We start from the raw sequence: 25748 nt of genomic DNA on the forward strand, positions 1-25748 counted from the left end.
TTTTTGTGCTTTGAAAATTTATGTAGGAAATAGATGGTGGTGATGGCTGCACAACAGTGTGAATGTACTTAATTACCTAAATTGTACACTAAAAATAGTTGAACTGGTAAATTTTGTTTTGTATATTTCACCACAATAAAAATGCTAATGGTATCACACAATTTATAATCTTTTGCAATTTTCTCTTTTATTCATATAACCTTATGGTTTGTGACTATTAATGTTTTTATATGTAAACCATGTTAATTCATTTTTTACTGTTGTATAATATTTCATCGTCTGACTTAAACCCCTGTTGACGGATTATTAGGTTGGCCTTTTTTTTTTAAACTGTAATGTCATCCTAGCACATGTCTTCACATAAATATTTGCACTTGTGACTTTCTACACATTTTTTTTGCACCAAGCTCTCACCGGTACCTGTCTCCACGTATTTTAAATATGTGGTTGAAACACAGTTAAATCAGGGCTGTGTACATACATACAATTAATGAAATTTGACAGAAGAGAATTTGAATATACCATAGTCAAAACATTTTCAAGACAAAATGTTTGTCACTAGCCTTGAAAACAATCCAATTAATAACAATAACTAGTTTTAAAATTTATTTATCCTCATTCTCATCATCATACTTTATTCAGTGCTTAATCTGTGCCAGGAACTGACTCAACCCATATTGTGTCATTTCATCCTATATAACCTCATAAGGAAGGCTGAAGCATGATTTGCATTTTACAGATGAGAAAGCAGTGGCTTGAGGATATTAATAATAAATTTGAGCTCAGTTTTATCTGCCTGATTCCAATGTCTCTAGATTTAATTACTCTAAACACTTCCTAAGTTTTCCAAATTTCATGAGGTCCAAATGGGAAAGACACAGTATGATTTAAGGGTCATTGAAAGGCCTGCCCACCTGCCTTGAAAATACCTTTACTACAGGAGGGTTTTCCTAGAAGAACACAAACTTTAGAGACCTTAAGGAAATATATTGCTAAACCTGACCATATAAAGTTAGAAAACTTATGTGGTTAAAAAAAGAGAAACGACAAAGTTGGAAAATACTTGCCACACATATGGGAGACAAAGAAATGCTTTTCTTAATTTATAAGACAGGAAGATGAATAGCTCAGTAGAAAATTTGGCAGAGGATATGAGTGTGAGTTTATTGACAAAGAAATATAAATGGTCACAATGGATATAAAATGACACTGAACTTAATTTATAATTAAAGAAATTCAAATTAAAGCTACAAGCTACCATTTTCCACTGATCAGGTGGGCATGTGTTAAAAGATTTAATGATACCCAGAGTGGTGAAATTGGTACTCTTATACACTATTCGTGTGAATATGTTCAATCCTTTGGGAGGAAAATTTGGTAATATGTACTATAGCTAAAAATTAACCCTACCTATATTCTAACGGAAGTGCTCCAAAATATATCAAGTAGGTTTTTCAATGTAGGATTGTAGTGACAAAAGATTTTTTTTTTAAATGGCCATCAAGAAGCAAATAGCAGAACTTCTGGTCAAGATGGTGGTACAGGCAGATATGGCTTGCTTCTTCTCACAACCACATCAAAATTCCAAGTAAAATATAGAACAACCATCACTCAATACCGTCAGAACTTGAGTTGAATAGAAGTCTGACAACTATGGAATTAAAGAAATCACCTTCACCCAGATTGGTAAGAGGGGCACAATGCGGAATGGGCTGGTCCCACACCCACATGTGGTGGCTAAAAATTTGGGAGGGATATCTTGTGATTGAGGAGTCTCAGCCCCATACCAGGCTCCCCAGCCCAGGGTTCCAGTTACAGGAAGACAAGTCCCTACAACTTCTGGCTGCAAAAACCAGCAGGGATTGAGTCAGTGGAAGAAACTGCTGGAGCCCCAAGCAGTTCCTCTTAAAGAACCCCCACACAGATTCACCTACTCAGACTCACTCCCTCCGAGCTCCAGCACCAGGGTAGCAGCTTGAAAGGACCCAGTGGCATAAAGGGAGAAACTGAACTGTCTGGCATCAAGTAAAGCAGAGGCCATTGTTCCTTTTTTAAACCCTCCCCCCACAAAGCCATTGAGCTGGCAAGCTGGTGCTATACTTGAGACTCTATCAACCTGGCTAACACCATTTGACCCACCTTGGAGATCCCCAGAGACTTCTCCCCACACAATTTATGGGCCCACCCAAGCTGCTTTTCCATACGAATGGTTGGTCTTGGCTCATGCTTTACAACTTCCTAAATCCTCTCAAACAATCAACAGCTGGCCTCAGTGAGCCCCAGGCCTGGCACTAGCAGCAGCCAGCCTAGATTCACAGCTTGGCTTTGCCTAGGGATCTACAAGGCCAGCACAAGTAGCAGCCATCTCAGATTGCTTTATAGCTCAGGCAGGGTGGCCCTGGGCAGAACACAGGTTGGGGATGACCTTAGCCTGCACCACCCAGGGAACCCCAGAGCCTGCACATCCAGTGGATAGCTACACACCACATTGGAGCACCACCACCCTGCCCCTGCACAGCTGATCCTCCAAGGAGGTTGAAGGTTGGTGGTAAGTGGTCAATCCTTGCAGCTGACTGGCCTGGGTAAATTTTTCCCATTGATCTACCAACAGCAACCGAGGCTCAAAATTATAAGAGGGTGTACTCAGCCCACTCAAAAGGCACACCTCCAGCACCAGCTTAGGTGATAGGGGAGGCTCTGCCATTGGACCCTATAGGACACCTACTACATTAGGCCATGCTACCAAGACATGGAGTCAAAGCAGCTCTACCTAATACACAGAAACAAACACTGGGAGGCTGTCAAAACAAGGAGACAAGGAAATATAGCCCAAATGAAAGAACAGATCAAAACTAGAAAAAGAGCTAAATAAAATGGAGATAAGCAACCTATCAGATGCAGAGTTCAAAACACTGGTTATAAAGATGCTTAAGGAACTCAGCGAGGACCTTAACAGCATAAAAAAGATCCAGTCAGATATGAAGGATACACTAGTTGAAACAAACAATTTACAGGGAAACAACAGTAGAGGGGATGAAGCTAAGAATCATATCAATGATTTGGAACACAAGGGAGCAAAAACAAAACAAAACAAAACAAAAACAATCAGAACAAGAAGAAAACAGAATCCAAAATAATGAGGATAGTGCAAGCAGCCTCTGGGACAACTTCAAGAGGTCCAACATTCACATCATAGGGGTGCCAGAAGGAGAAGAGAAAGAGGAAAAAATTGGGAATCTATTTGAAAAAATAATGACTGAAAACTTCCTTAATATAGTGAAGGAAATAGACACACAAGTCCAGGAAGCACAGAGAGTCCCAAACAAGATGGATGCAAAGAGGCCCACTCCAAGACACATCATAATTAAAATGCCAAATGTTAAAGATAAAAGGAGAATCTCAAAAGCAGCAAGAGAAAAGCAGAGAGTTACCTACAAAGCAGTTCCTATCAGACTGTCAGCTGATTTTTCAAAAGAAATTTAGCAGGCTAGAATGGACTGCCAAGAAATTTTCAAAGTCATGAAAAGCAGGGACCTACGGCCATGATTGCTCTACCCAGCAAAGCTATCATTTAGAATTGAAGGGCAGATAAAGAGCTTCCTGGATAAGAAAAACTAAAGGAGTTCATCATCACCAAACCATCATTTTATGAAATGTTAAAGGGACTTGTTTAATAAAAACAAGAAGGGCAATACTATGAACAATAAAATGGCAAAAAATATAAATCTATCAAAAATTGAATCTAAAAAATAAACTAAGCAAACAAGAAGAACAGAGACAGAATCATAGATATAGGGAGTTTTTTGATAGTTGCCAGATGGGAGTGGGGTGTGGGAGAGAATGGGTGAAGAGGTGAGGGGATTAAGAAGTGTAAATTGGTAGTTACAGAGTAGCCGTGAGGATGTAAAGCATGGTATAGGAAACAGAGTAGCCAAAGAACGTACATTCATGATCTATGTCCATAAAAAATGGTGGGGGGTTTGCCTGAGGGAGTGGGGGCTGCTGGATAGGGGGGCAACAGGGGAAAATCAAGGCAACTATAATAGTATAATCAATAAAACAATTTAAAAAAGAAGAAAATGGATTAATAAATTATGGTATATCCATATGTTATAATATACAGTTTCTTCACCAGAAAGAGGTAGATATGTACATGCTTTTATGGAAGTATCTTTAGGATATATCATCAAATGAAAGAAGCGGGGTGAAGAGTAATTTATATACTGTGATTCCTTTTATGTAAGGGAAAAATACATACAAAGGAATAGCAAGAAACAGTTTGCCTTTAAAGACAGAAACTGGAGTGTGTCTGTGGTGAAGAAGCCTGGAATTTTCTTTCTGCACCTTTCTATGGAGTACAAGCTTTCAAACTATAGATAAATATTACTTTTTATTATTTTATTAATTTTATATTTCAAGAGCAATGGGGCTTATGTAGATGGGGAGATTATTGGCTATTTTAATTTGTATTCTTCATACTTCTCTTTCTCAAAAAACAATAAATGGGACGTGGACTTGACGGAGTGTAGACTCCTGCAGCCCTGAGAGAGAGAACCACGCGGCAGCCCTGAGGAGGAGAACCATGCTGCTTTAGGAAGGAGAACCACACGTCTTTAGCAGAGTGGAGACTCCCGCATCCCAGAGAGAGGGAACCACGCGGCAGCCCTGAGGAGAGAACCACGCGGCCTGGCAGAGTGGGGCCCCCACAGCTTTAGAAGGGGGAACCACCACCTGGTTTTAGCAGAGATCCCGGCGACTCAGCCGAGGGTGCCGGGAACCCAGGGAGGTCTCCCAGTCGAGATCGGGTACTAACTGGGAAGAACCAGAGGACTGCCTGAGCCATGGACTTCTATTTCCTTTCCTGAGATATGGTACTCTGGACTGGGCAAAGGGGGAAGGAAGGAAGGACTGTGTGTTTGTGGGTGTTTTTAAGGGACTTTGGGATTTTGGTAAAGACATTAGGTCACTACTTTAAGTTAGTATAGCATTAAATAAACATTTCCTTTCCTTTTCACAAAAAAACCCCCCAAAACAATAAATGCAACAAAAGTGCTTGTACTACTGGCCTGCCAGGATGTCTTCACGGCCTTGCATGGATGTTATTTTTTGATTTATGGTACTGCCCCTTCAGCAGGTCTCCAGTAACACGTTCAGATGAGTGAAACCCATTGTCACCCATCTGCAGTATGACACCCCTTCTGGAGAGCTGTCATTTATGAAAGCAAAGACACCTGAGTCCTCAAAAATTGGCTGTAGGACAGGAAAGAGTGTGTGTGTGTTTATTTATTTTTTATTTTTTTATTCTTTAGGCTGAAAGAATTCCATTTTATTTTTTTTAATTTTATTTTAATCATTGTTCAAGTACAGTTTTCTGTCCTTTACTCCCATATTTTGTCTTTTGTTGAATTGTAAAAACAATAAATGGTCAGAAAATTAAAGAGAAGAAAATAAAACACTCAAAATTCCTTATGTTATAAAAAATTCCTTATGTTGCAATTATCATTGCTAATATCGAGATTTAGATAAACTTCCTCTCAAACTTTTTCCATTTGTGTCCACACCACCCCTGCACCCTTACACATGTAGAAGCATACAGTGCATACAGTTTTGTGTCTTGAACTTTCCACTGAATATTATTTTGTTAATATTTTCCTTATACCTGCAGAATTGTGGGGGAAGTAGGAGTGGTGTATCATGGGTACAGATAATATGGAGAGTGCATTTTTGGTGGAAATATTAAAGGCAGTAATAAAACTGATGAATAGCAGGTCTATGTTTACTATCACCAATCCCTGGAAATTCTAAATAATGCCAGTGATAAAATATTCCTCTCACTGTCCCATTGCTGCTTAGATAGATTTAGAGTATCTGCTTGACTTAAAGAAAAACAAACCTAGCAGCTTTGTTGTGTGTTTAAGGCACAGATGGCAAACAGAATGCCTGCAGGCCAGCCCTGGCTGGCGTAGCTCAGTGGGCTGCAAACCAATGTGTCGCAGGTTCGATTCCCAGTCAGGGTACATGCCTGGGTTGCAGGCCATGACCCCCAGCAACCGCACATTGATGTTTCTCTCTCTCTCTCTCTCCCTCCCTCCCTCCCTTCCCTCTCTAAAAATAAATAAATAAAATCTTTAAAATAAAAAGAAAAAGAATGCCTGCAGGCCGAATCCAGCCCTCCACCTTGTTTTATCCCATCTGGCACCTTGTTTCTACCTGGCAGCAGCACCAAGCTCTTGCTTAACAGTTAAGGAGCAGTTTCATTTATACAGTCCTAAAATTACATTTGGCCCTTTGAAGGCAACCACGAGGCTGATGTGGCCCCTCGTGAAAACGAGTTTGACACCCATGGTTTTAAGGTAAGTTAAGTCATGAGTTGCCCTTGAAATGCTGATCTATACGCCCTGTGTGGTGCTATCTATAATCCGTGGTCTGAAGTGGCCCAGAAATGCAATCAATTGATCAATTATAAAATAAAAATGGGCTCACTGGCTCCACTTCCACCTGTGTTTTAGCCTGTGATGGTGTTAAAATCATGGATTTCCAAAGAGATCTGGGTTTGCTGCATATTGTGTGAATTTTACACTCTATATTTGCTAATTTAACCAGTATTGCTGGAAGAACAATGAAGGAAAAAATGTCTTCTGAGGACTCTTCTGATGTGGAGTGAATATTCTGAACTATCTGGGAAGCCAGAACACTGTAGATTTTAGATTCTTTCAAGAATCAGCAAAGCATGGTGGACTCACCAGGAAATGACTTTCTCATTTCTTAGATATTTATAGTCAGCTCCATGCATTTGGTAAACTTGACATTACTGAGACAGCTTGAACTTATGGTGGAGCAATATGGGGCAGTGATCAAAGATTTAGCTCTAATACAGTTTTATGTTTTAGAACCTTAAAAACAAACATTTTGCATTGAAAGAAATTTCCTAATTAACTTCTGAAGAATTTGTACATTAAAACATCTTACCCTTCTGGAGAAGACTGATAAAGCAAACGTACTACCTTCTGCTGAACAGAAACTGTATTTAGAAGGAACTTGCTATTCTCATAAAACTTTTAATAGGAAGAAGTGAATCAAATTCCTTAATTACCATTTTATGGTTGGTAAAAGGGCAAATTACATGCCATCCATTTCTAAACTTCTAAATGTCTCTGGTGCTTTTAATTAAAGCTGCCATCTAGAAACTACCAAAGCAATTTTATGCAATTAGTTATTTATAGGTTACCATAATACACCACTCAAAATATGACTTCAATGATCTTCAGTTTGTTAGTATGCGATCTCTGTCATTTGGTTTGGTGTGGAGGGGGTTCTTCTTATTGTCAGCTGAAGTGCATCTTAAGTGGACAGACAAGAAAGAAGTGACATGGCCCTGGCTGGTGTGGCTCAGTGGATTGAGTTCCAGCCTGCAAACCAAAGGGTCACCAGTTCAATTCCCAGCGAGGACACATGCCTGGGTTGTGTGCCAGGTCCCTGGTAGGGGGTGCTCGAGAGGCAACCACACACTGATGTTTCTCTCCCTCTCTTTCTGCCCCCCCCAAAACTAAATAAATAAAATGTTAAAAAGAAAGAAAGAAGTGACACCAAAGAGCTGTGATAAGGAAGCAAAGCTATTTTGGGTGGTGATCTTAAATAAAAAGAGTAAGAATCATAATTCCATACTGTCTGTCTTGATATGTAGGGGTATAAGACTGACTTAGACAATACTGCAGAGGAACATATCACTGTTATTGCCCCATCTCTCCCCACTTTGCTGCCATTCTGTCAGATACATAGCACCCCATGTCCCCATGCTATCTGGAGTAGCTCCCACCTTGGCTTGTCCCCTCAGGTTATCTCATGTATCCAAACACATCCAGCCTGTGCTCCATGCCCACAAATCCCTCATTAAGTGTCTGAATGAGGAATTAATGTGTTGCTCCCTCAGGCAATATCCTGCAATAAACCCTGACGTTCACATCTGAAGAAAACCCTTACAGAATGAATGTAATGGTGAAATGGTAGCTTGATCAGGAAATTAATTTTGTGAGGAGGGCCTTGGACAGAGGACTCCTCAAAATACACATACAAGGAAGCGGCACTAGAATTACTGCATCTTAAGGTTGGGAGGGATCAACTAGTCAAGTCACATATAACACCTGAATCCTACCCTACCTTGCCTCTTGCTTGTTTTGTGGTACCATTCCTCCCTAGAAATAATCGAGTCTCAGATTGACTTACAATGACATGGAACTTGCCTCTTTCCAAAGTAACTTACTCCATGCTTGGATCACTACTATAAGCAGGATTATTATTAGCAACAAAACAGCAAGCCCAATCATAATGGCAGACAACATTTACTATACACGTACTGCATGCTGGATACTCCAATAGGCACTTTCTATGCATTCTGAACATTCTGTTGTGTAGGCACTATTACTAGCATGCTAACTTCACAGATGTAGAAGCTGATGTTCAGGGAAGTTAAGTGACTTACCCCAAGGTCACAAATTTACTGAGTGCTGGATCTGGGATTTGCATACAGTTCTGTTTGACTCCAAAAACCTGGGACCTTATCTCTCATGACATTTGGCCTCTAAAATAATATATCTGTGTTTGCAAGAATCTTATGCATACATGAATATTAAAATAAATGAAGAAGAAAATGTCATTTAATAATGCATTTGTAGCTTTATAAAACTTGAATGAACTTAATGCTGGTTTTCTGTATTAACCATGGATGTTACCTAGAGCAATTAGCCAAGGCTAGATATAAGTGCTTTTCCTTTTGTTGTCTTCCCCACTAAAAGTTTATGGCTTTAGGACTGTGACAGAAAAGACAGAAAGGTTCTCAAGTTCCAGTTGCTCACATAATATAAGGTCAAAATCTTTTGACCATCATAAGCAGATGAATTAGACCAACTGTGAATAGCACATTAAGCTCTCATTCTGGTGTAGCCAGTGTAAACTGAGCGACCAGTAATATAGCTTAGGAAAAACAGTCTCCAGAAGTGAAAACAGCATGGGATCACTGAGCAATAAAGAACAAATATTTTGCCTGAATCGCAAGGCTTTCTGAAACATATTTCTTTCAAGCTGCCTCTGATTCTAAGACAAATATGTGGGAGGAAACTTCTCACGGGATATGCCTTGAAGTTGAGCTGGGAATTTGCCGATGGGTGGTAGAATGTTCTTAACCAGAAATCCTACTTCATTAATTGGCTCTCCCAAACCTTTCCCATAATACCTCAAAACCTCATCTTACTTGCTCATTTTTAGCAGAATAAACCCACCACTTCCTTGAAAACACTGAGGCTAACAGAATGATATACCATCAGCCTTCTAGCTCCTTCTATCTACAAACTTATCCTCATTCTTATATCTACATATTACCTTAAGATGGTCTCTTCAATCTCCCCTCCCACTGAAAGCCTATTCCCTTCTAGTTTCCTCCAGATCTTGTTTCATCATTTATTCCATCTTCTGTATCTTTCTATTGCTCCATCTCTCCTACAGAGAAACCTCCCCCGAGTGCCTTGTCCTCTCATTACTTAACACTCGATTGTTTATATCCAAGCTTCTCATTAGAGTGACCTTCAGTAGTGCTGTTTATTTTTTCAACTCTCATTGGCTCATCAAGTGACTGAAATCTGGCTTCCACCTCTACCACCATTGAAACCACCAATGGCAGACTCACCAATGAGCTCCTCATTGCCTAGTCCAATGGCTACAAATGTATTACATTTGAAACTGTTTTTGCACCTTCTTGAAACAAACTATTATTTGGCTTCCTAAGATGCCAAACTGTTCACTTTTTTTCCTGAAGATTTATTTTCTCTTTCATGAGATTCCGTTCTATTTCTTAAACTGTAACTTTCAGGGCTCCCTATGATTCTATGCCCCAACCTTACTCCAGCACATTTTCTACCCTGCCACAAAAATGATCAATCAAAAATGTACACACAGGATGATCACGTCACTCCGCTGCTTCAAATTCTTTGTCTATAAGATAAAATCCAAACTTCCTATTCCTGCCCCTTCTATTACTTTCACACATTTTTACTTGAACCATACTGGTTTATTTGTAGTTTCTGAAATGTGCTATTCATTTTACTCATGCTTCAGCTTGCCTGGAATTTTCTTGAGGGCTGGCCTTAGTGTCACTCCAAATGGTTATGTCACCATAGGGAAAATCTTGCTGCTTCCCATTGCATAGGGGAACCAAAAGGATATTCTTGCACCTGTTTGCATGTTACACACTCTCCTCCATAGACACCAGTGATATTAGCAAGATATTACTGATCAGAGTCTCAGCATCTTTCCAACAACCTCAAATATAGCCTTTCGGAATAGCATGTAGATGCCAGGGGAGTCAGCAGAGCCTCTGGATGCACCTCAGATAGAGCTGGGTAGAGACAAAACAGATGGTTTTGGCCTCGACTCTATCATACCCAGATTTCTTAATTGCTAATAAAGTTAAAGTAACTCCTATATGATTACGATTATGAATACCCTAAAAACACTTTTGGAAGCTGTCAAGATTTAAGGATCATTTCCCTCCTAGGGAACAGCTCAGGGGCTGTTTGCACTCATCTGGATATTGCCTAAGACCTGCTGAGTTCTGAGGTCAGTTTGCTTACAGATGCACATGAAAATAGAGATATAATCCTTGGTGAGGGCCAAGGGAACCAAATTAAGTCACTGATTAATTTCATCCTGTCCAGTCACTCCTTCACCCTCTGTATCTACTTAAAAAAAATCAATGTATTCAGCTTGTCACAAATTTTATTTTATATCCCCACCTAGTACCATTTCACATTCTGCTTAAGTACTTGGTCATCTATTACATGACTCATTAGTTTGAGTTCTCTGTAGAATTAAAGCAAGTTGCAGTAAAAATAATAAATGGAACCTAAGTTCCAACTACATCATCCATGCATGTTTTAAAAGCATCTTTCAAAGTCCATTCAAACTCATATACAATGCTAGGGATTAGCACGCCACCAAGCTCTTTTACTGAACTTTCTTCCTTGCCCCATTACAGTGAAGTATTGATGAGTTAAATGCCAAATATTTCCTTTTATTGGACTCAAGTCAAAGTGTATAAAACTGGATCAGATAAAGATTTCTTCCCAGAGAAGTACCCAGGGGCTATCTTATATGAAATTCTATTCAGAGCCACTTCCATTGTTCCTTTGAACAAAATTTGTAGTTACAAGTTGTAGTCAAGAAATTTGATAAAGTTAAGGTTTCCTTCCTCCATCCCTTAAGAAAATGTTGAAGCTCCTAATTGCAGAATCTTACAAAAAGATGTGACAAGCTTTCCTGGAGATTTATTTGAATAATTACATTTACAGACTATGTAAATGCTATGTAGTGCACTACAGGTACACTACCAGGTCAGAAAAATCAGAGGAAGAATTTTAATAAGTAAAAGAAACTAGGCTAAAAATCATTATCTTGCAAATATAAATATTTTGTTCCCAAAGCATCCCCCCCAATATTTCCTACCCTTCTGGAGAAGTCAACAGAGATCATGGGTTTTAACTAAAGGGCAGGCAGTGCAGTATAGTGGAGGCCTAGCAAGTCCCCCTAACTTTTTGTTTTTTTTGATCATGGGATTTGGAGTTAGGCAGACTTCATTTGAATGTCAGCATTATCTGTAAATTGTGTGACCCTGGGTAAATTTCTTAACCTGTCTAAGTCTCTGTTTCCTCACCCATACAATGGAGATAAATATATTGATCTTGTGTGTTGTTGTGGAGACTAGAGACACTGAGTGTAAAATATCTAGCCCAGCGTATGGCACAGAGTAGACAGTATATTATAGCTGTGGTTATTTTTAATACATTAAAGCTGGGAGGGAGACCATTCCAAGTTCTTCAGTTTACAGCTAAGGAATCTCGGGACCAGTGTTTGAATGACTAGCCCAACATAACAAAATGAGGCAATGGCATCCTTAAGTCTATTTTAGTGTTCAGGGACATGAAAGTTCAGTGAGGTACAGTGACTTACACAGGGCCACTAAAAGGAACGCTGGCACTACATGCACTGAACAAGAATGTCTAGTCTCCCTAACCTGGTATTCATCACAATTTGCTGTCATTTCTCTAAATAAGAAACAAGTAAATAAGTAAGTAAGTAAGTAAATAAATAAATAAAACAAAATCCCATGGCTTCTGACCTTTTAGCCTTCGCTGACTGGTTTTTAATCCCTCTTGATAATTTCCTCCAACTTTAGGGCAAATGATTTCAAAAGCAAATTTTACTTTATCCTATTTTTAGAATAGATTCAGAAAATAAATGAGCTGTCTTGCAGATTAACATTTATTTGACTTACCTTGCCTAATTAAGGACATGTTGGAGAACCTGCCTGTAATTGCAATATGTTGCTTGTTAAAGTCTTAGGGCAAGCTCTCTTTCCTAACCTCAAACTGCTACTTCCTAGATGTGCATTTCCATTTTCTACCAATCTACAGAGTTTCAGTTTTTCTTTATTAGCTTCTATGGGGGGAGAGAGAGAGAGAGAGAGAGAGAGAGAGAGAGAGAGAGAGAGAGAGAGAGAGAGAGAGAGAGAATGAGAATGAAATCTTTCCTTAAAGAAATCCCTTATACATTTGCTGTTTTCTAAGGGGGAAGGAAGAAGGAACTGATGTACATGGTAGTTCTTAAGCAAAAAAACAAACAAATTGGGCTTTCTTGAGAGGTAAAGAACCTGCAGGAGAACCTCAAAGACATAATTAGCAATTAGCAAGACTGTCCTCTCAATTTGCACCCTGTGTTTTAATGACTTCTTGCATGCTTTTTCCTTCTGTGCAAGTCTATGAAATTGCCCTGCAGCATTCCATATAATGAGACTCACTTCTGATTTACTGACAAGGGTAAGTGCTGTCTATATTCGGCATGGAGATAGGTGTCCTGGACCAACACCTAAGTGTCCTGACCAGCATATTCAAGAGCGACTGATGTCTGGACATTTGTTTTGCTATCTGAGTGATTGTGAAGATGACTAACAGGGCCTTCAAGCACTGTTAACTGTTAACATTCTCTTCCTTTAAACATCTTCATTCACACACTGGATCAGAGCAGATGTTGCCAACATCAGCTCAGTACTTTATATGAACGCTGTCTTAGATGGATTAGACATCCAGCTGTCCGAAGCCTGGGACAAATGTTCTTAGGGCCCATGACTGCTTTGAGGTGAATACACATTATTGTAAAGGCCACTCCTGGATGGAAAGATGAGCAAATCAACCCAAAGGAGAATACACTACTAGCCATGACAGGGAAAACTTAGCCTACTATTAACTTTAATAGATACAGAAATTTTGGCACTCTCATTACTGATGCTTCAAGAGTTTATGTAAATTCTCTTCATCAAGACTCTATTACTATGCCTTTCTAAGAGAAAAAAGCTGCAATGAACCAACTATTGGCTTTATTTGGAAAAGCTAACATATTCATCCTGTATGTGGCAGGCTGAATGTGATAGGTGAGATGAGTGTTTTTCATACTGGTGGCAACTCAGGAGGATGTCAATTTCAGACATAATGCATGCTTGATTCCTCCCTATTTCTTATGCAGAAAACCTTAAAATACCCACAAGAATTTTAAATCTGTGTAAAGGTGGGACCTAGCCTAATGTATTTCCCTAAAAGATGAGCCGATCACATGTTGCTCCTGAGTTCTGCATTCACTCTTCAAATATTTATTGTGGACCTACTATGTGTAAGAAATGGGGGAGCTAGCATAAGAGAAAAACATTTCAAAGCACTTTAACATAATATGTGGGGGATTTATGTTCTCTTAGGGGAAAAAAGTTTATCTTCTTTAAGCACCAATGAAATTCCTTTTAGGAATACTCAATAAAGGTAAAAGTTACCTAACTGATCAATTACACAACACACATGTGTAGTGGATCCCACACTGTGCAAGATATTGCTGGGGAGGTGGGCAAGATTCAAAAGAAATATTAGATGTAGTTTCTCATCCCAGGCAACTTACTTCAGTAATAAAAAATCCTCCCGTTCATGAAAGAACTGGAAAGTAAAAGAATGCAAAATATAATCATGTGCTAATTGGGTAGTATAGACACTGTTAAAGAAATCCTGATTTAATAGGCTGGGATTAGCCAGAGAGGCTTTATGAAAGACACAGATATAACTTGAAAGGGCCTTGAAGACAGGTAAAGTTGTAAACTTTGATTGTGGTTGGAATTTCATCTGCATATGGCAAATGGCAAATGGCTGAAGAGTAGCCTCTTAATGTTTGAAATAATAAGTGACCACCTAACAAACGCATTGATCTCACTATATCATTTTGGCATGGAAAGATGTTCATAATAAAGTAAGTGTGAAAAGCAGATTTTAGAATAGCACCTTATAATATGATTCCATTAATAGAGAATAAAATATATGATATGCATAGAAAAATGTCTAGATAGATATATACTAAAATGTTAACAGTGGTTTTCTATATAGGGTATGATTATGGGTGACTTTAAATAAAAATATTTTTGTATTCTCTCTTCTTAATTTTTGTGCAACAAGTGTGTTCTATTTGTGTAACAGTTTAAAAAGACCACATTGACTTCTTATTTTTTTAGGTTAGAAAAACTGAAATAAAATAATTTATTGTATGTAGAATTAATTAACACATGTGAACAAGGATTCTAAAAGTCTGTAACCAGTTTTCCAACTCAGTTCCTCTTACCACCGTATTGGTTTGGGTTCAACAAATCCTTCTTGGACTTCTTAAAAGCCACTATAATAAATGCCTCATAAAACTTACTAAAATAAAAGCACACACACACACCATCTTGGAGAAGGGATAGAGAAGACTGATTAAATAATTAAGGAGATAGATTGGGTTATATATGATGATAGACTTAAAAGTTGACTATTGTTCAGCTTATGGCATAGGAAGGGACTGTGATCCAAGTCTATAGTCATGAAGCTCATTGGGAGAACACAGGTTTATTCACAAATTCCGGGCAATAGAACTGAGCGTTACCCCTTAAAGATTGAGGAGTCAATTTAGGACAAAGAAAAAGAGAGGCTAACCTCTCACAGAAGGCAAAAGGATTTGGACTTTGTTATCCCATGGGTGATATAAATTGAAAATATAAATAGCTTTGATAGAGATTTAGATAAATTAATGGAGGAAAGATTCATTAAAGGTTGGTTGTTAAGCAAAAACCATAAATGTCTGGAGTCTCTGAGATATTCAACATAGTCGACATATTTAAATGGTAACAGTGATAGAAGAAACCTACATTTTAAAAAATCTCAACCTGAGGACATGCTCAATGATTTTAGATAGAGGGGAAGAGAAGGAGATGGGAGGTGGAGAGAGAGAGAGAGACAGACAGACAGACAGACACACAGACAGATACTGATGCGAGTGAGTAACATTAACCAGCTGCCTTTTGTACATGCCTGGACCAGGGACCATACTCACAACCCAGGCATGTGCCCTGACCAGAAATGAACCAGTGACCTTTCAGTTTGCTGGATGATTATGCAACCAACTGAGGATCACTGGCCAGGACAAGAAGCCTGCATTCTTGAGACTCTCTTCCAGTCAGTTAACCCTTTAGTTGTTGCACTGTTAAGAATTCCCAGGAAGTAATCTCTGGGGAGAGGTTAGGATGTCAGGGAGGCACTCACAGGGCTCTGGACAATAATTAATTATCAACCAGAAAAGTAGCATTTCAATAATGGTTATGACTATACTAATGCATATTGGCTAAACATTAGTCCTGATTGTGCCTATCTTCCAGGATGGACTGCAGAGGTGATGTTTGTCAGGGGTATGTTAAGATTGAGTACATCTGGCTGATGTGGCTGAGTGGATTGAGTGCCGGCCTGAAAACCAAAGGATCACCGGTTCGATTCCCAGTCAGGGCACATGTCTGGGTTGTGGGTCAGGTCCCCAGTAGGAGGCATGTGAGAGGCCATCGCACATTGATGTTTCTCTCTCTCTTTCTCCCTCCCTTCCCCTCTGTCTAAAAATAAATAAAATCTTAAAAAAAAAAAGATTGACCACAGCATGGCAACAGTCTCAAGATTTTGAGAATTCAAATGAAATCATTAGATGACAAAAGTTTTTTTTTTTTTTTTTACCTCTAGGGCTGTTCAGTGAAGCTTCCGATGCTCTCCCACCATCTCCACAGTGACTCTGATCAAAGGGAAGGCACTGATCACCTGTTCCTGCCACCACTTCAAAATTCCTGGACAGATCTTTGGTTTCCACAAGAGATTTCAACTTGTAGACTTTTCGAGTATTGGTGTCTGACAGATAAAGTGATTCAGACATAGGGTCCATAGCCAGATAGTATTTGTGAGCTGGACTTGTGCTAAGGAAGAGGAAATTAAAGTTATTCAAAGCAATTGTTTCAGTATGTGCCCCTGGGGTCTGCCTTTGGTAAGAAATGGAAAATTGTCTTAACAGATGAAAGAGTTCAAGTACCTTCTTTTTTATGTACTGAAAAGATGAATACTTCTTTGTTTTTCTGGGAATAAAAAAATTCACTGTGTACTGCTAACCTGTAATGATGCTGCCATTTCAATATCATCCATTTGCGGGTAGAGGAAGAAACAGGAGAGAGTAAGTCCCAGGAGGTCATTTTTCTGATACATACCTTTCATACCCAGTTCTCCAAATGCTACTAGATAACTGCCTGGAAGCCTCGCAGTCATCTCAAAGTCAACAAATCCCAAACATTAAGTGATTCTCTTTTCCTGGCTACCCCATCCCTCATAAACCTACCTCTCCGCCGGGATTCCTGGCTCACTTGCAGACACTATCATCCTTCCAGGCTCCTATTGTAAACTGAAAGGTGAGTATCAAGGTAGAGGACTGTTGCTTAGGGAGGGGTGTGCTGGAGATATATTGCCAAACTTTCTCCAAGCTTCTTCTTGTTTTTTTAGCTGACTGCCACACTTCTCTAGTCCATTTTTCTTCTTTCAGGACATGATAGAACTTACTACATTTGACCTTTTCTTTAAAAGTTATAATCACAATCAGCTATACCTCCTAAAGGTGACACTAAAGTTACCTTGATTGGATTTTGGTATTCCTGAAACTCTTCAACTCCATAGTCACATGGGGTCTTTGGTGGTATTTTTTTATCTGCATACATGGTTGAGCTCATTCATTAATTTTGATTCTTCCTAATTTCATTTTTTTGATGGCTGCAGTAACCTTGGTTTAGGGGATATTCTGCTTGAACCTAAGGCTCATGTACTACTGACATTATCCAAGCCCCAAACTTGCAAGTTTAAGCCTTACTCGCTCCTTTTCTCTCCACATGCAACTATGCCTGTAAACGAGCTCTCAAGACCATTCTCTTCCTTGATTCCTTCAGCCATTCCAGCAGTTCTAACTCTCATCATCTTTGGCCTGGAATATTTTCTATAGTCCTGTTCATAGGAGCTGTTTTTCAACTCTAAAATCCATTTCCCCCCACACTGCCTCCAGAGTTATTCTGGTCATTTGGCTCCTATCTTTAAAAACTCTAAAAACACTTTAACATTCCTTGGTGTGATATACAAGTCTTTCTGCACTTAGTGAACTCTCACATGCCTTTTAAAGCTTTACTCAGGTATTCTGTCCCAAAGGAAGCCTTCGCTAAATCTCTAGTCTGGGTTATTTGTACTACACTCACCTCTATTCTGGGGGATTACATATCATATTTTTTTGTATTTGAATTTGTATCCCCCCATAAACCATGAGAGCTTGGAGAGCAAGCTTGTTTGTTGTTTGTTTGTTTGATCTCTAAAGTGGTCACTGTCCAGAACTCTTTCTTATACCCAGTTGTCAAACCAGAAATAATTTACCCTTCCTTTCCATCATTCCCCATATCCAGTAAAACATCGTGTTTTATTACATTAAATTTTACCTTCTAAACACTTCTCTAATCTGCCCATTTCTCCTTTAACTCCACTGTCATTAGTTTAAGGCCCCATCATCTGTCACTTGAACTCCTTCCTTGGTACCACTTCTGTATTGTGTATTTGTTCATTAATTCATTTAAAATGTGGTTACTGAGTGCAAACAATGTGCCTAGGAACTGTGGTGTGGTATGGAGACCTGCAATACACAATACAGCCCTTTTCTTCATGTAACTAACAGTCTAGTGGGGGAGTCAAATCAGTAAACAGGCTGTGATGGCTATAAATCCAAGAGTTACAAGAGAAGTGGGGAGGGAAAGAAATGAGCAGAGAGGAGGGACCAGTGACCTAGCAGTACCTATCATAGTGTATTAGCATTATTTAAAAAAGTATTAACTGAAGCCCATATTTTATTCACATTTCCTTAGTTATTATGTAATATCCTTTTTCTGTTCCAGGATTCCATCTGTGATACCAAATTATATTTAGTCATTGTGCCTGTGATAGTTTCTCAGACTTTTCTTATTTCTGATGACCTTTATAGTTCTAAGGAGTATTGCTTGGGTCTTTTGTAGGATGCCCTCTGCTCTAATGTGTCTGATTTTTTTTCTTATAGTTAGACAGAGGTTATAGGTTTTGGGGAAGAACACCACAGGAATAACGTGCCATTTCCATCAAATCAAATCAAGGGTACATAATGCCATCTTATCACCGTTGATGTTGACCTTGATTGCTTAGCTGAGGTAGTATTTGTCAGGTTTTCCACTGTAAAATTACTCTTTCTCTCCCACACTTCACATTGTACTTTTTGGAAGAAAGCCATGTAGGGAAGGTAATACCTAACAAAGGGGGACTTAGACTCTACCTCCTTGAGGGTGGAGTATCTACATACATTATCTGGAATTCTACATGAGAGCTATATCTCTTCTCCTCCATTTCTTTATGAATTAAGCCATTTATAGCACTATGGACTCACAGATATTTGTTTTGTACTTTGCAATAAAATCCAATGCTACTTTATTTTGTTGCTCAAATTGTTCCAGCTTTAGCCCTGGGGAGCAGAATTTCTATTGGCTTGTATGCCCCTTTGACATGTGGTTTTCTTTCTTTTTTTCCCACTTCCTTACTTTCTGGAACTACAAGATGCTCCAGGCTCATCTTATATAATCCCTGCCCCAGTACTAGAATGAATCATTTCTCTAAGGACCCTTGCTTCCTTTTATTGGAAAATGGTATTAGAAACCGAGATCTGAGTGCTGGGCATTAAGCACTATTACTTTCACATATTTCTCCAGCTACACTGTGAGCCCTTTGCCGCCCGGAACCATATTCATCTCTATATCCTCAGTGCCAACAGAGTGTCTGACAGAGCCAATGTCCGTAAGTGCTGAACTAAACTAAACTGAAGGACATGAAACGAAGACATGGGAGAGTTCAGGCCTTGGGTACCTAGCCAAGCAAAATGGAGGGGAGAGGTCATCAGAATAATTAAGATATCCTTAAAGACTGGCATGTTACTGATTCTATTTGTAATTGTATTTGCCCTCTAAGCATATTTATGTATGTTAATGATAGTAAAGGCTGTCAAATACTGATTCGAGAGCCAGCTTTTAGTTTTAATTGGAAAAAATCAGATCTAATTGGAATACTTGATTTTTTTTTTCTACTTACCTTCATCACATAAGAGAATCTGGTAGGTTCCAGGGACACCGTCAACCCTGGAACCACCATGACAGTTGCTGTAAGTAAACTGTAAAAGGGTCCCAACAGACTCCAGAACTGATTTGGCAGTCATACCAGAAAAGGCATCTCTGTCACAAAGACTGTTTAAATAGGGGTTTGAGCAAAAGTTTTTACACGTTTAGTTAATTTTTGCCTTCTGAATAAAATTTCTCCAGTGCTCTTATATCTTCCTATAACAAAGAAGAAGGGGTCACAACCCTTCCTTGAAACTTCAATACCTTGGTAGCCCATTTATGGAAGTTTCATCTAAGCCAGATTAATCAGAGTTTGTTTAGGAAATGTCCATGGGCTGTTTTTCCAAGAGAAATGTTATTCGTACAAAGGCACTTTGGAATGTATTACACTCATTTATTATTGACTATCCCCAATGTGCCTGTGAGGGAAGTTAGAATTATCATTCTCCTCAAATCTCAGCTGGGGAAACCCAGACACATAGAGGGCTTGCCCAGGGTCACTAACAAGCCTGTGCCTGGACTAAGATTAGATTCAATCATATGTGACTGGGAGTACAAAATCCCTTCAGAATATTCTTATTCGGAAGGTGGCAAAGAAAAAAAAAATCAGTGTTCTTGCCTTCTTCTACCTGAGCAGCATATCCTATTTTTGCACAGTGAGGCTGTTCTTAAACTTTGTGCACTGGTCTTAGAAAATGGAATAGCCCAACAAACCAAATTCAAATCTGATTAATGTTATTTTGTTGACAGCCAACACTCAGGAAGGTCTCCTACACTGATATGTAATTTCTTGCCATTTCATGCCATTTCCCAAGTGGATGTCAGTTCTTTTGAGAATGGTTTCTTTCTACTTTCTGAAAACATGCCGTACCTGAGAAAGAAAAAACACTGGACGAAATTCCAGTCTGTTCCAATCCCTTGTGTCTAGATGTGTATTACAATTTGGGATATGTGAAGATTTCTTTTATAACTTCATTGTGAGAGTTGCTGTCACCTTCTGGTTAGTTTCACATTCGGGCAGCGCCCTTCGATTTAGCAAAATCACTTCATTCATGCTAGTTAAAAATCACATAGATTGTAAAATGGGCAATTAATGCTTATAATTAATACTGTGCTACACTTTACCAGTAAGCAATTTGACAACCAACTTAATTTGCTTAAGAAATTAGTTATGCCAAAGTAACAAGGCTGAGCTTGTGCACTGGCATTTAGGAAGTGGCATCTTCCCCAACAAAATCCAAATTAAAAATCCTATCAGTGCCATTGTGATGACAATTGGCATTTGGAAGTGAACAAATTCAATTTTCTCCTTGGTAATTTCAGGTAATTTAGAACAGTTTTTGACAAGTGTAATGTGTAAACGAACTGAATATAAATACTTATGATGATGAATTTCAGTGCTTTGTGCTGTTGTTGGTGAACGGTCAGTTTAAAGCTTTCCTATTATTTCTTTGTGGTGAGAAGAACTAGAAACCATGAGGTCACATAAAAAGAAAAGAGGAAACATTTTATTCCAGAAGGTCACTGTGGTCTCTTCACACTCTCATCAACTGTATTTCTGGATCTAGGAAGACTGCTGTACTGCCATTCTCTCTACCTGCAATTGGAAAGCGTGGAAGCTATTTGAACTTACAGTCTCAGTTGTGGTATCACCTAAGGAAAACATAAAAAGCCTTAAGGCTTTGCTTTCTCATAAAGTACTGAACTGCCAGCTTTCACTTATTTTGTTTTCTTTTTTGGTATATTTGATCCTCTGGCAAATTCCCACTTAGTGGAGTTCTCTTCTTTTGGATGAAAGACACTTACCTGAGCCATAACTTCCAAGTTCACTTTCACATCATTCCTTTAACCTTATTTAAGAAGTAAAATTCCCCTGTTAGCACATTGTTAGGAAATGGCCTCTTAGGCAAGAAGGGGCATTAGGCAGCTGCCCACGTCATTTGCTTACCTATGTCTGGTATCTCTGTTTCTAGGGTGCACAAGGTATCCATGAGTAGCAAGTAAAAGCAAATAGAGAGGCATCAGTGTCATTCAACAAGCCAAACCTCACCATGCACACCTATTCCTAACTCAGCTTGTGGCTGTCACAGAGACTCCATAGGGATCATTTAGTCAGATGTGCAAGCCAAAGTGGACCCAGTCCCTCCTGATATCTCCTCTTAAGATCATATCAAGGTGATCGAACATCGTGTTTAGTGGATGGGAAAAACTCTAAGGCAGTTTTTTCAAAAAGTCCTCTCTGGACTGTTTTTATCAGAATCAGTTGGGTTCTTCTCATATGTGCGGTGTCCTGGGGCTCTCCCCAGTCATAGTGAATCATAATCTCAAGGCGGGAGTGGAACCTGGGAATTTGATTTTTAACAAACTCAGCTGATGATTCTGACACAGAATAAGGGTTAACAACTGCTAGGCTAGGGTTTGGGGAAATAGCCCCTGCAAAAAGTCTGACCACTCTAGACTCTGTTTTGAAAGCTAGCTTATCAAAGTGCAAAATCATCATTTTATTATCGAGTCTTGGGTGACAACAAGCATGCCAAACCTAACCCTAAAACACTTATGTGATCTCAGAGGTCAGAAAAGGACATTCTTGTGCACATTAGTACACTACTTAGCAATATTAAAAGAAAAACAAGGAAACTTAAAAAATTTAAAGTATACAAGTTTTCTCTTAAACCATGACAGGATGTCCCTGGCATCAAATAGCTTCAATAAAACATCATGTACATCAACTACTAGGACCTTGTATCTTCCAGCTGTCACCCTCCAAGAGGGCAACTGGAGTGGAAGACACAGGACTCTCAGGTCAAAAGAAGCAGAACACGATGGGGACCCTGATCTGTAAGTCATTTGGCACAGGGTACTGCCTGCAGTATTTCACTCCAGGACCTGGTATGAGGCTTCTCACAGAGGGAGTGCAGTCTGTGACAAGCCTGACTTTGGGTCAGATCTGTCCAGAATTAAAAGGCTGTAATCATCTGTAAAATACAGTCATTTTAATTTTAAAGTCCTTTTAAACGTGGCCCTTTATGTCATTTTGGAAAACATGAAGATAACAAATCTTTTTATCTAAACTAGAAAATGTTTTTATTCTTTAGAATGCCAGGAAAGAAGAAAAGACACAGAAATGATTTCATTTGAAGCTATCTGCTAATACTGATTCAATACTCTTTAAATTAAGAGAGTATTCCTGAGATTTCACTCATTGGGCCACAGGTCACCGACTCTTTCCTTCCTTCCTTCCTTCCTTCCTTCCTTCCTTCCTTCCTTCCTTCCTTCCTTCCTTCCTTCCCTCCTTTTTTAAAAATTTATTGATTTCTTTTTTAGAGCATGAGAGAAAGCAAAAGAGACAGAGAGAAACATCAGTTTGTTGTTCAACTTATTTATGCATTCATTGGTTGATTCTTGTATGTGCCCTGACCAGGGACCCAACTGACAACCTTGCCATATCAGGAAGATGCTACAACCAACTGAGCTAGCCAGCCAGGGCCACTGACTTTTCTCTTTCTCCCACCTGCCTTAAAAGGGTAAGTATCCTGTGGGTTGACACAAAAAGGTCAAAAGGTAAGTACAGGGAGCTCTGACAAGAAACCTGCTTCAGGCATTTGAGCCTTTTTGAGTTCCTTTGCCTCTAGAAACTTGCTTGTTTTTGTAGCCTCTAAAGTACAGGGTGAGTGTGCTGGAGCCTGGCTTTAATCACTGTTACACGGTTGATTCTTCTGAAGGAAGTTGACTTGTGAAAGTACTAGAAAAACCTCATTAAAAGATTTCATCCATAACAGATCCTCATTGTGCAGAACCATTTTTGTGCCTACACCGGGCTTTGAAATTCTTAGGTGACGGCAAGGAGTGGGGAGAGGGATGGTTTGCCTTTCCTGCAGCTGCTTCTGATCCTGCCAATAATGTCACTCTGAATTTGGAAAGATGTCCCATATTATGCAGAGCAGCTTCTCTCATTAACATCTCAGAGGGAGGAAGTGAAAATGATGGAATTTATTTCCAGTGTGTGACCTTGTTCTGTCTCAGAATTACTTTTAGTTAAGGATTTAAGATTGAGCCACCACCAAAAGTTGGTCTGCTGTCTAGCTAACAACCTGCATGCTGAGGTGCCACTGTGTGAGCTCTTCACAAGGCCTCCAGCCCATCAGTGACATTGCCAGTTGGCAACTGACTGACTTGAAGCTTGCCACGAGTTAGAAGGAGAAAGGAGTGGAATTGCAGATGTTTTTAGTGCAAGGAGTGCTCCTGACAGTAGGACCTTGAAGTTGGTCCTTGATTTTGTTCATGATATACATGATTAAAGGAGCCATTTATTCTTTTTTAATTAAAAAAAATTGATTGAGCCCTGACTGGTGTGGCTCACTGGATTGGGCATCATTTCACAAACTGAAAGGCTGTGTATTTGATTCCCAGTCAGGGCACATGTTTGGGTTGTAGGCCAGGTCCCCAGTTGGGTGAGTGTGAGAGGCAACGAATCAATGTTTCTCTTGCACATCGATGTTTCTCTCCCTCTCTTTCTCACTTCCTTCCCCTCTCTCCTTAAAAATAAATAAGATCTTTAAAAAATTCAGTGAGATATAATTCACATAGCATAAAATTCACCCTTCTAAAAAGTACAATTCAATACTTTCTACTGCATTCATAGAGTTGTGCAACCATTGCCATTATCCCATTCCAGAATATTTTTATCATCTCCTGAAGAAACCCTGTATCCATTAGCAGTCACTCCGCATTCCTCTCTTCCCTCAACTTCAGGCAACCACTAATCTGCTTCCTGTCTCTATGGATTTACTTAATCTGGACATTTCATATAAGAGGAATCAGAGACTAGCTATCCTTTTCCTGTTGTGTGTGGCTGCTTTCACTTAGCACAACTGTTCATCCTATTTTTCTTATATTTTTGTGACAAGGGTGGAGAGAGACTATGTCAACCTTGAAGTTGCTGTCTAGTGACCTGGCATCATGAGAGTTTTCCTGCCTGCTCTGTGGTGCTGCAACACTTTACTCGTTCTTCATGCTGTTCTCAGCTTCTCTCTTTAATACTTAGCCAGAAATATTTGATGTCGAAAAACAGACTTTGCTCCCTGCTCATCTTTCCATGTTATTTTTCCTCTGAAGGCCAAGTTCCCACTCCTGCTTTTCACTGACTTGCTTCCAACTACTTCAGCAATGCTTACCTGAGATTATTCTCCCCCATGCTCCAGCCCTGTCCCTTGCCCTTATCACAACCTACCCAGCATGTGTTTTAGGGCCCTGCTTTCAGCTAGCAGTTCTTTGGAAATCAAACTGACAAATACATCTATTGCCAGGGACTAATGATGATTTTAGCTTGGTGGGTTATTCTAACAGATATTTTTGTGGTGGGGGCTCTTAGAAGTGCAACGTCTCAAGTCAAAGGAGCACATTTCTTCGAGTGGAAACTTAGGGCACTATGCAAGGGCAATGAAGATGTTTTTGGGTGAGGCGAGGGGAACCTATGAATGCCACTGCTAAGATATGAGATCATCCTAGGGAGATAACCACCTAGTTCATCCACATGTAGTATTTTTCTATGTGTAGTTCCACTGCTGCTGACAAGAGGATGGCTCTTGGTCATTTTTTAGATAATAGCAGCGCTCTCAAAACTTGGGATCCATTTGTTTCTTCAGCAGAGTGCTCTACAAGTTGCACTGCCCCTCGGCATGTTCATTGTCCCTCAGCATGCTAACTGTCCCTAAGTGGGTGTTATTTCAGTTCTACTAAATGTTCAGCCAATAACAGGAGTTAAGTCCTGAGAACAATGGAGTACATATTAACCAGTCACTGTAAAGGAAACAGTAAAATGTCACGAGAAATTTTCACATTACATTGACACTTGTCGAATCCAAATACACAAGGCACCAAGAAGCATTTGCAAGGCTCTTATTTTCTTCTTTCTTTCATTTTAAAGGGATGGACACAATAAATATCTGAAGATTCACAGCATCTTGACCAATAACAGCATGAGGTATTTATTAAGAATAAATAGTTTCTAGTTACGCTTAACAGGTTTCCTAATAGATTTGTGAAATTAGAAGATGAGAGGAGAGCAAGACAGGTATTCATATTTGAATTCTTGTAGAGCACTTGACATGTGTCTCTTATTTTTACTTATATCATTATCCCCGTTAGTTTTAGAAAACTGAAAAGTGGCCCTTAG

At 39.3% G+C, this 25748-nt stretch overlaps 1 protein-coding gene across 1 annotated transcript in view; it reads right to left on the minus strand.

Annotated features, from left to right (window-relative positions):
- The window catches only part of TENM1 (teneurin transmembrane protein 1), a 375964-nt gene that overhangs the window by 88075 nt on the left and 262141 nt on the right, over positions 1-25748 (minus strand). The window contains exons 18-19 of the mRNA XM_028522241.2: positions 21522-21542; positions 16107-16339 (exon numbers count right to left, since the gene is read on the minus strand). Of these exons, the coding sequence (XP_028378042.2) occupies positions 16107-16339; positions 21522-21542 (254 nt within the window). The remainder of the gene's footprint in view (positions 1-16106; positions 16340-21521; positions 21543-25748) is intronic.

The sequence above is a fragment of the Phyllostomus discolor genome, chromosome X (assembly GCF_004126475.2).
Source record: "Phyllostomus discolor isolate MPI-MPIP mPhyDis1 chromosome X, mPhyDis1.pri.v3, whole genome shotgun sequence".
Lineage (NCBI taxonomy): Eukaryota > Metazoa > Chordata > Mammalia > Chiroptera > Phyllostomidae > Phyllostomus > Phyllostomus discolor.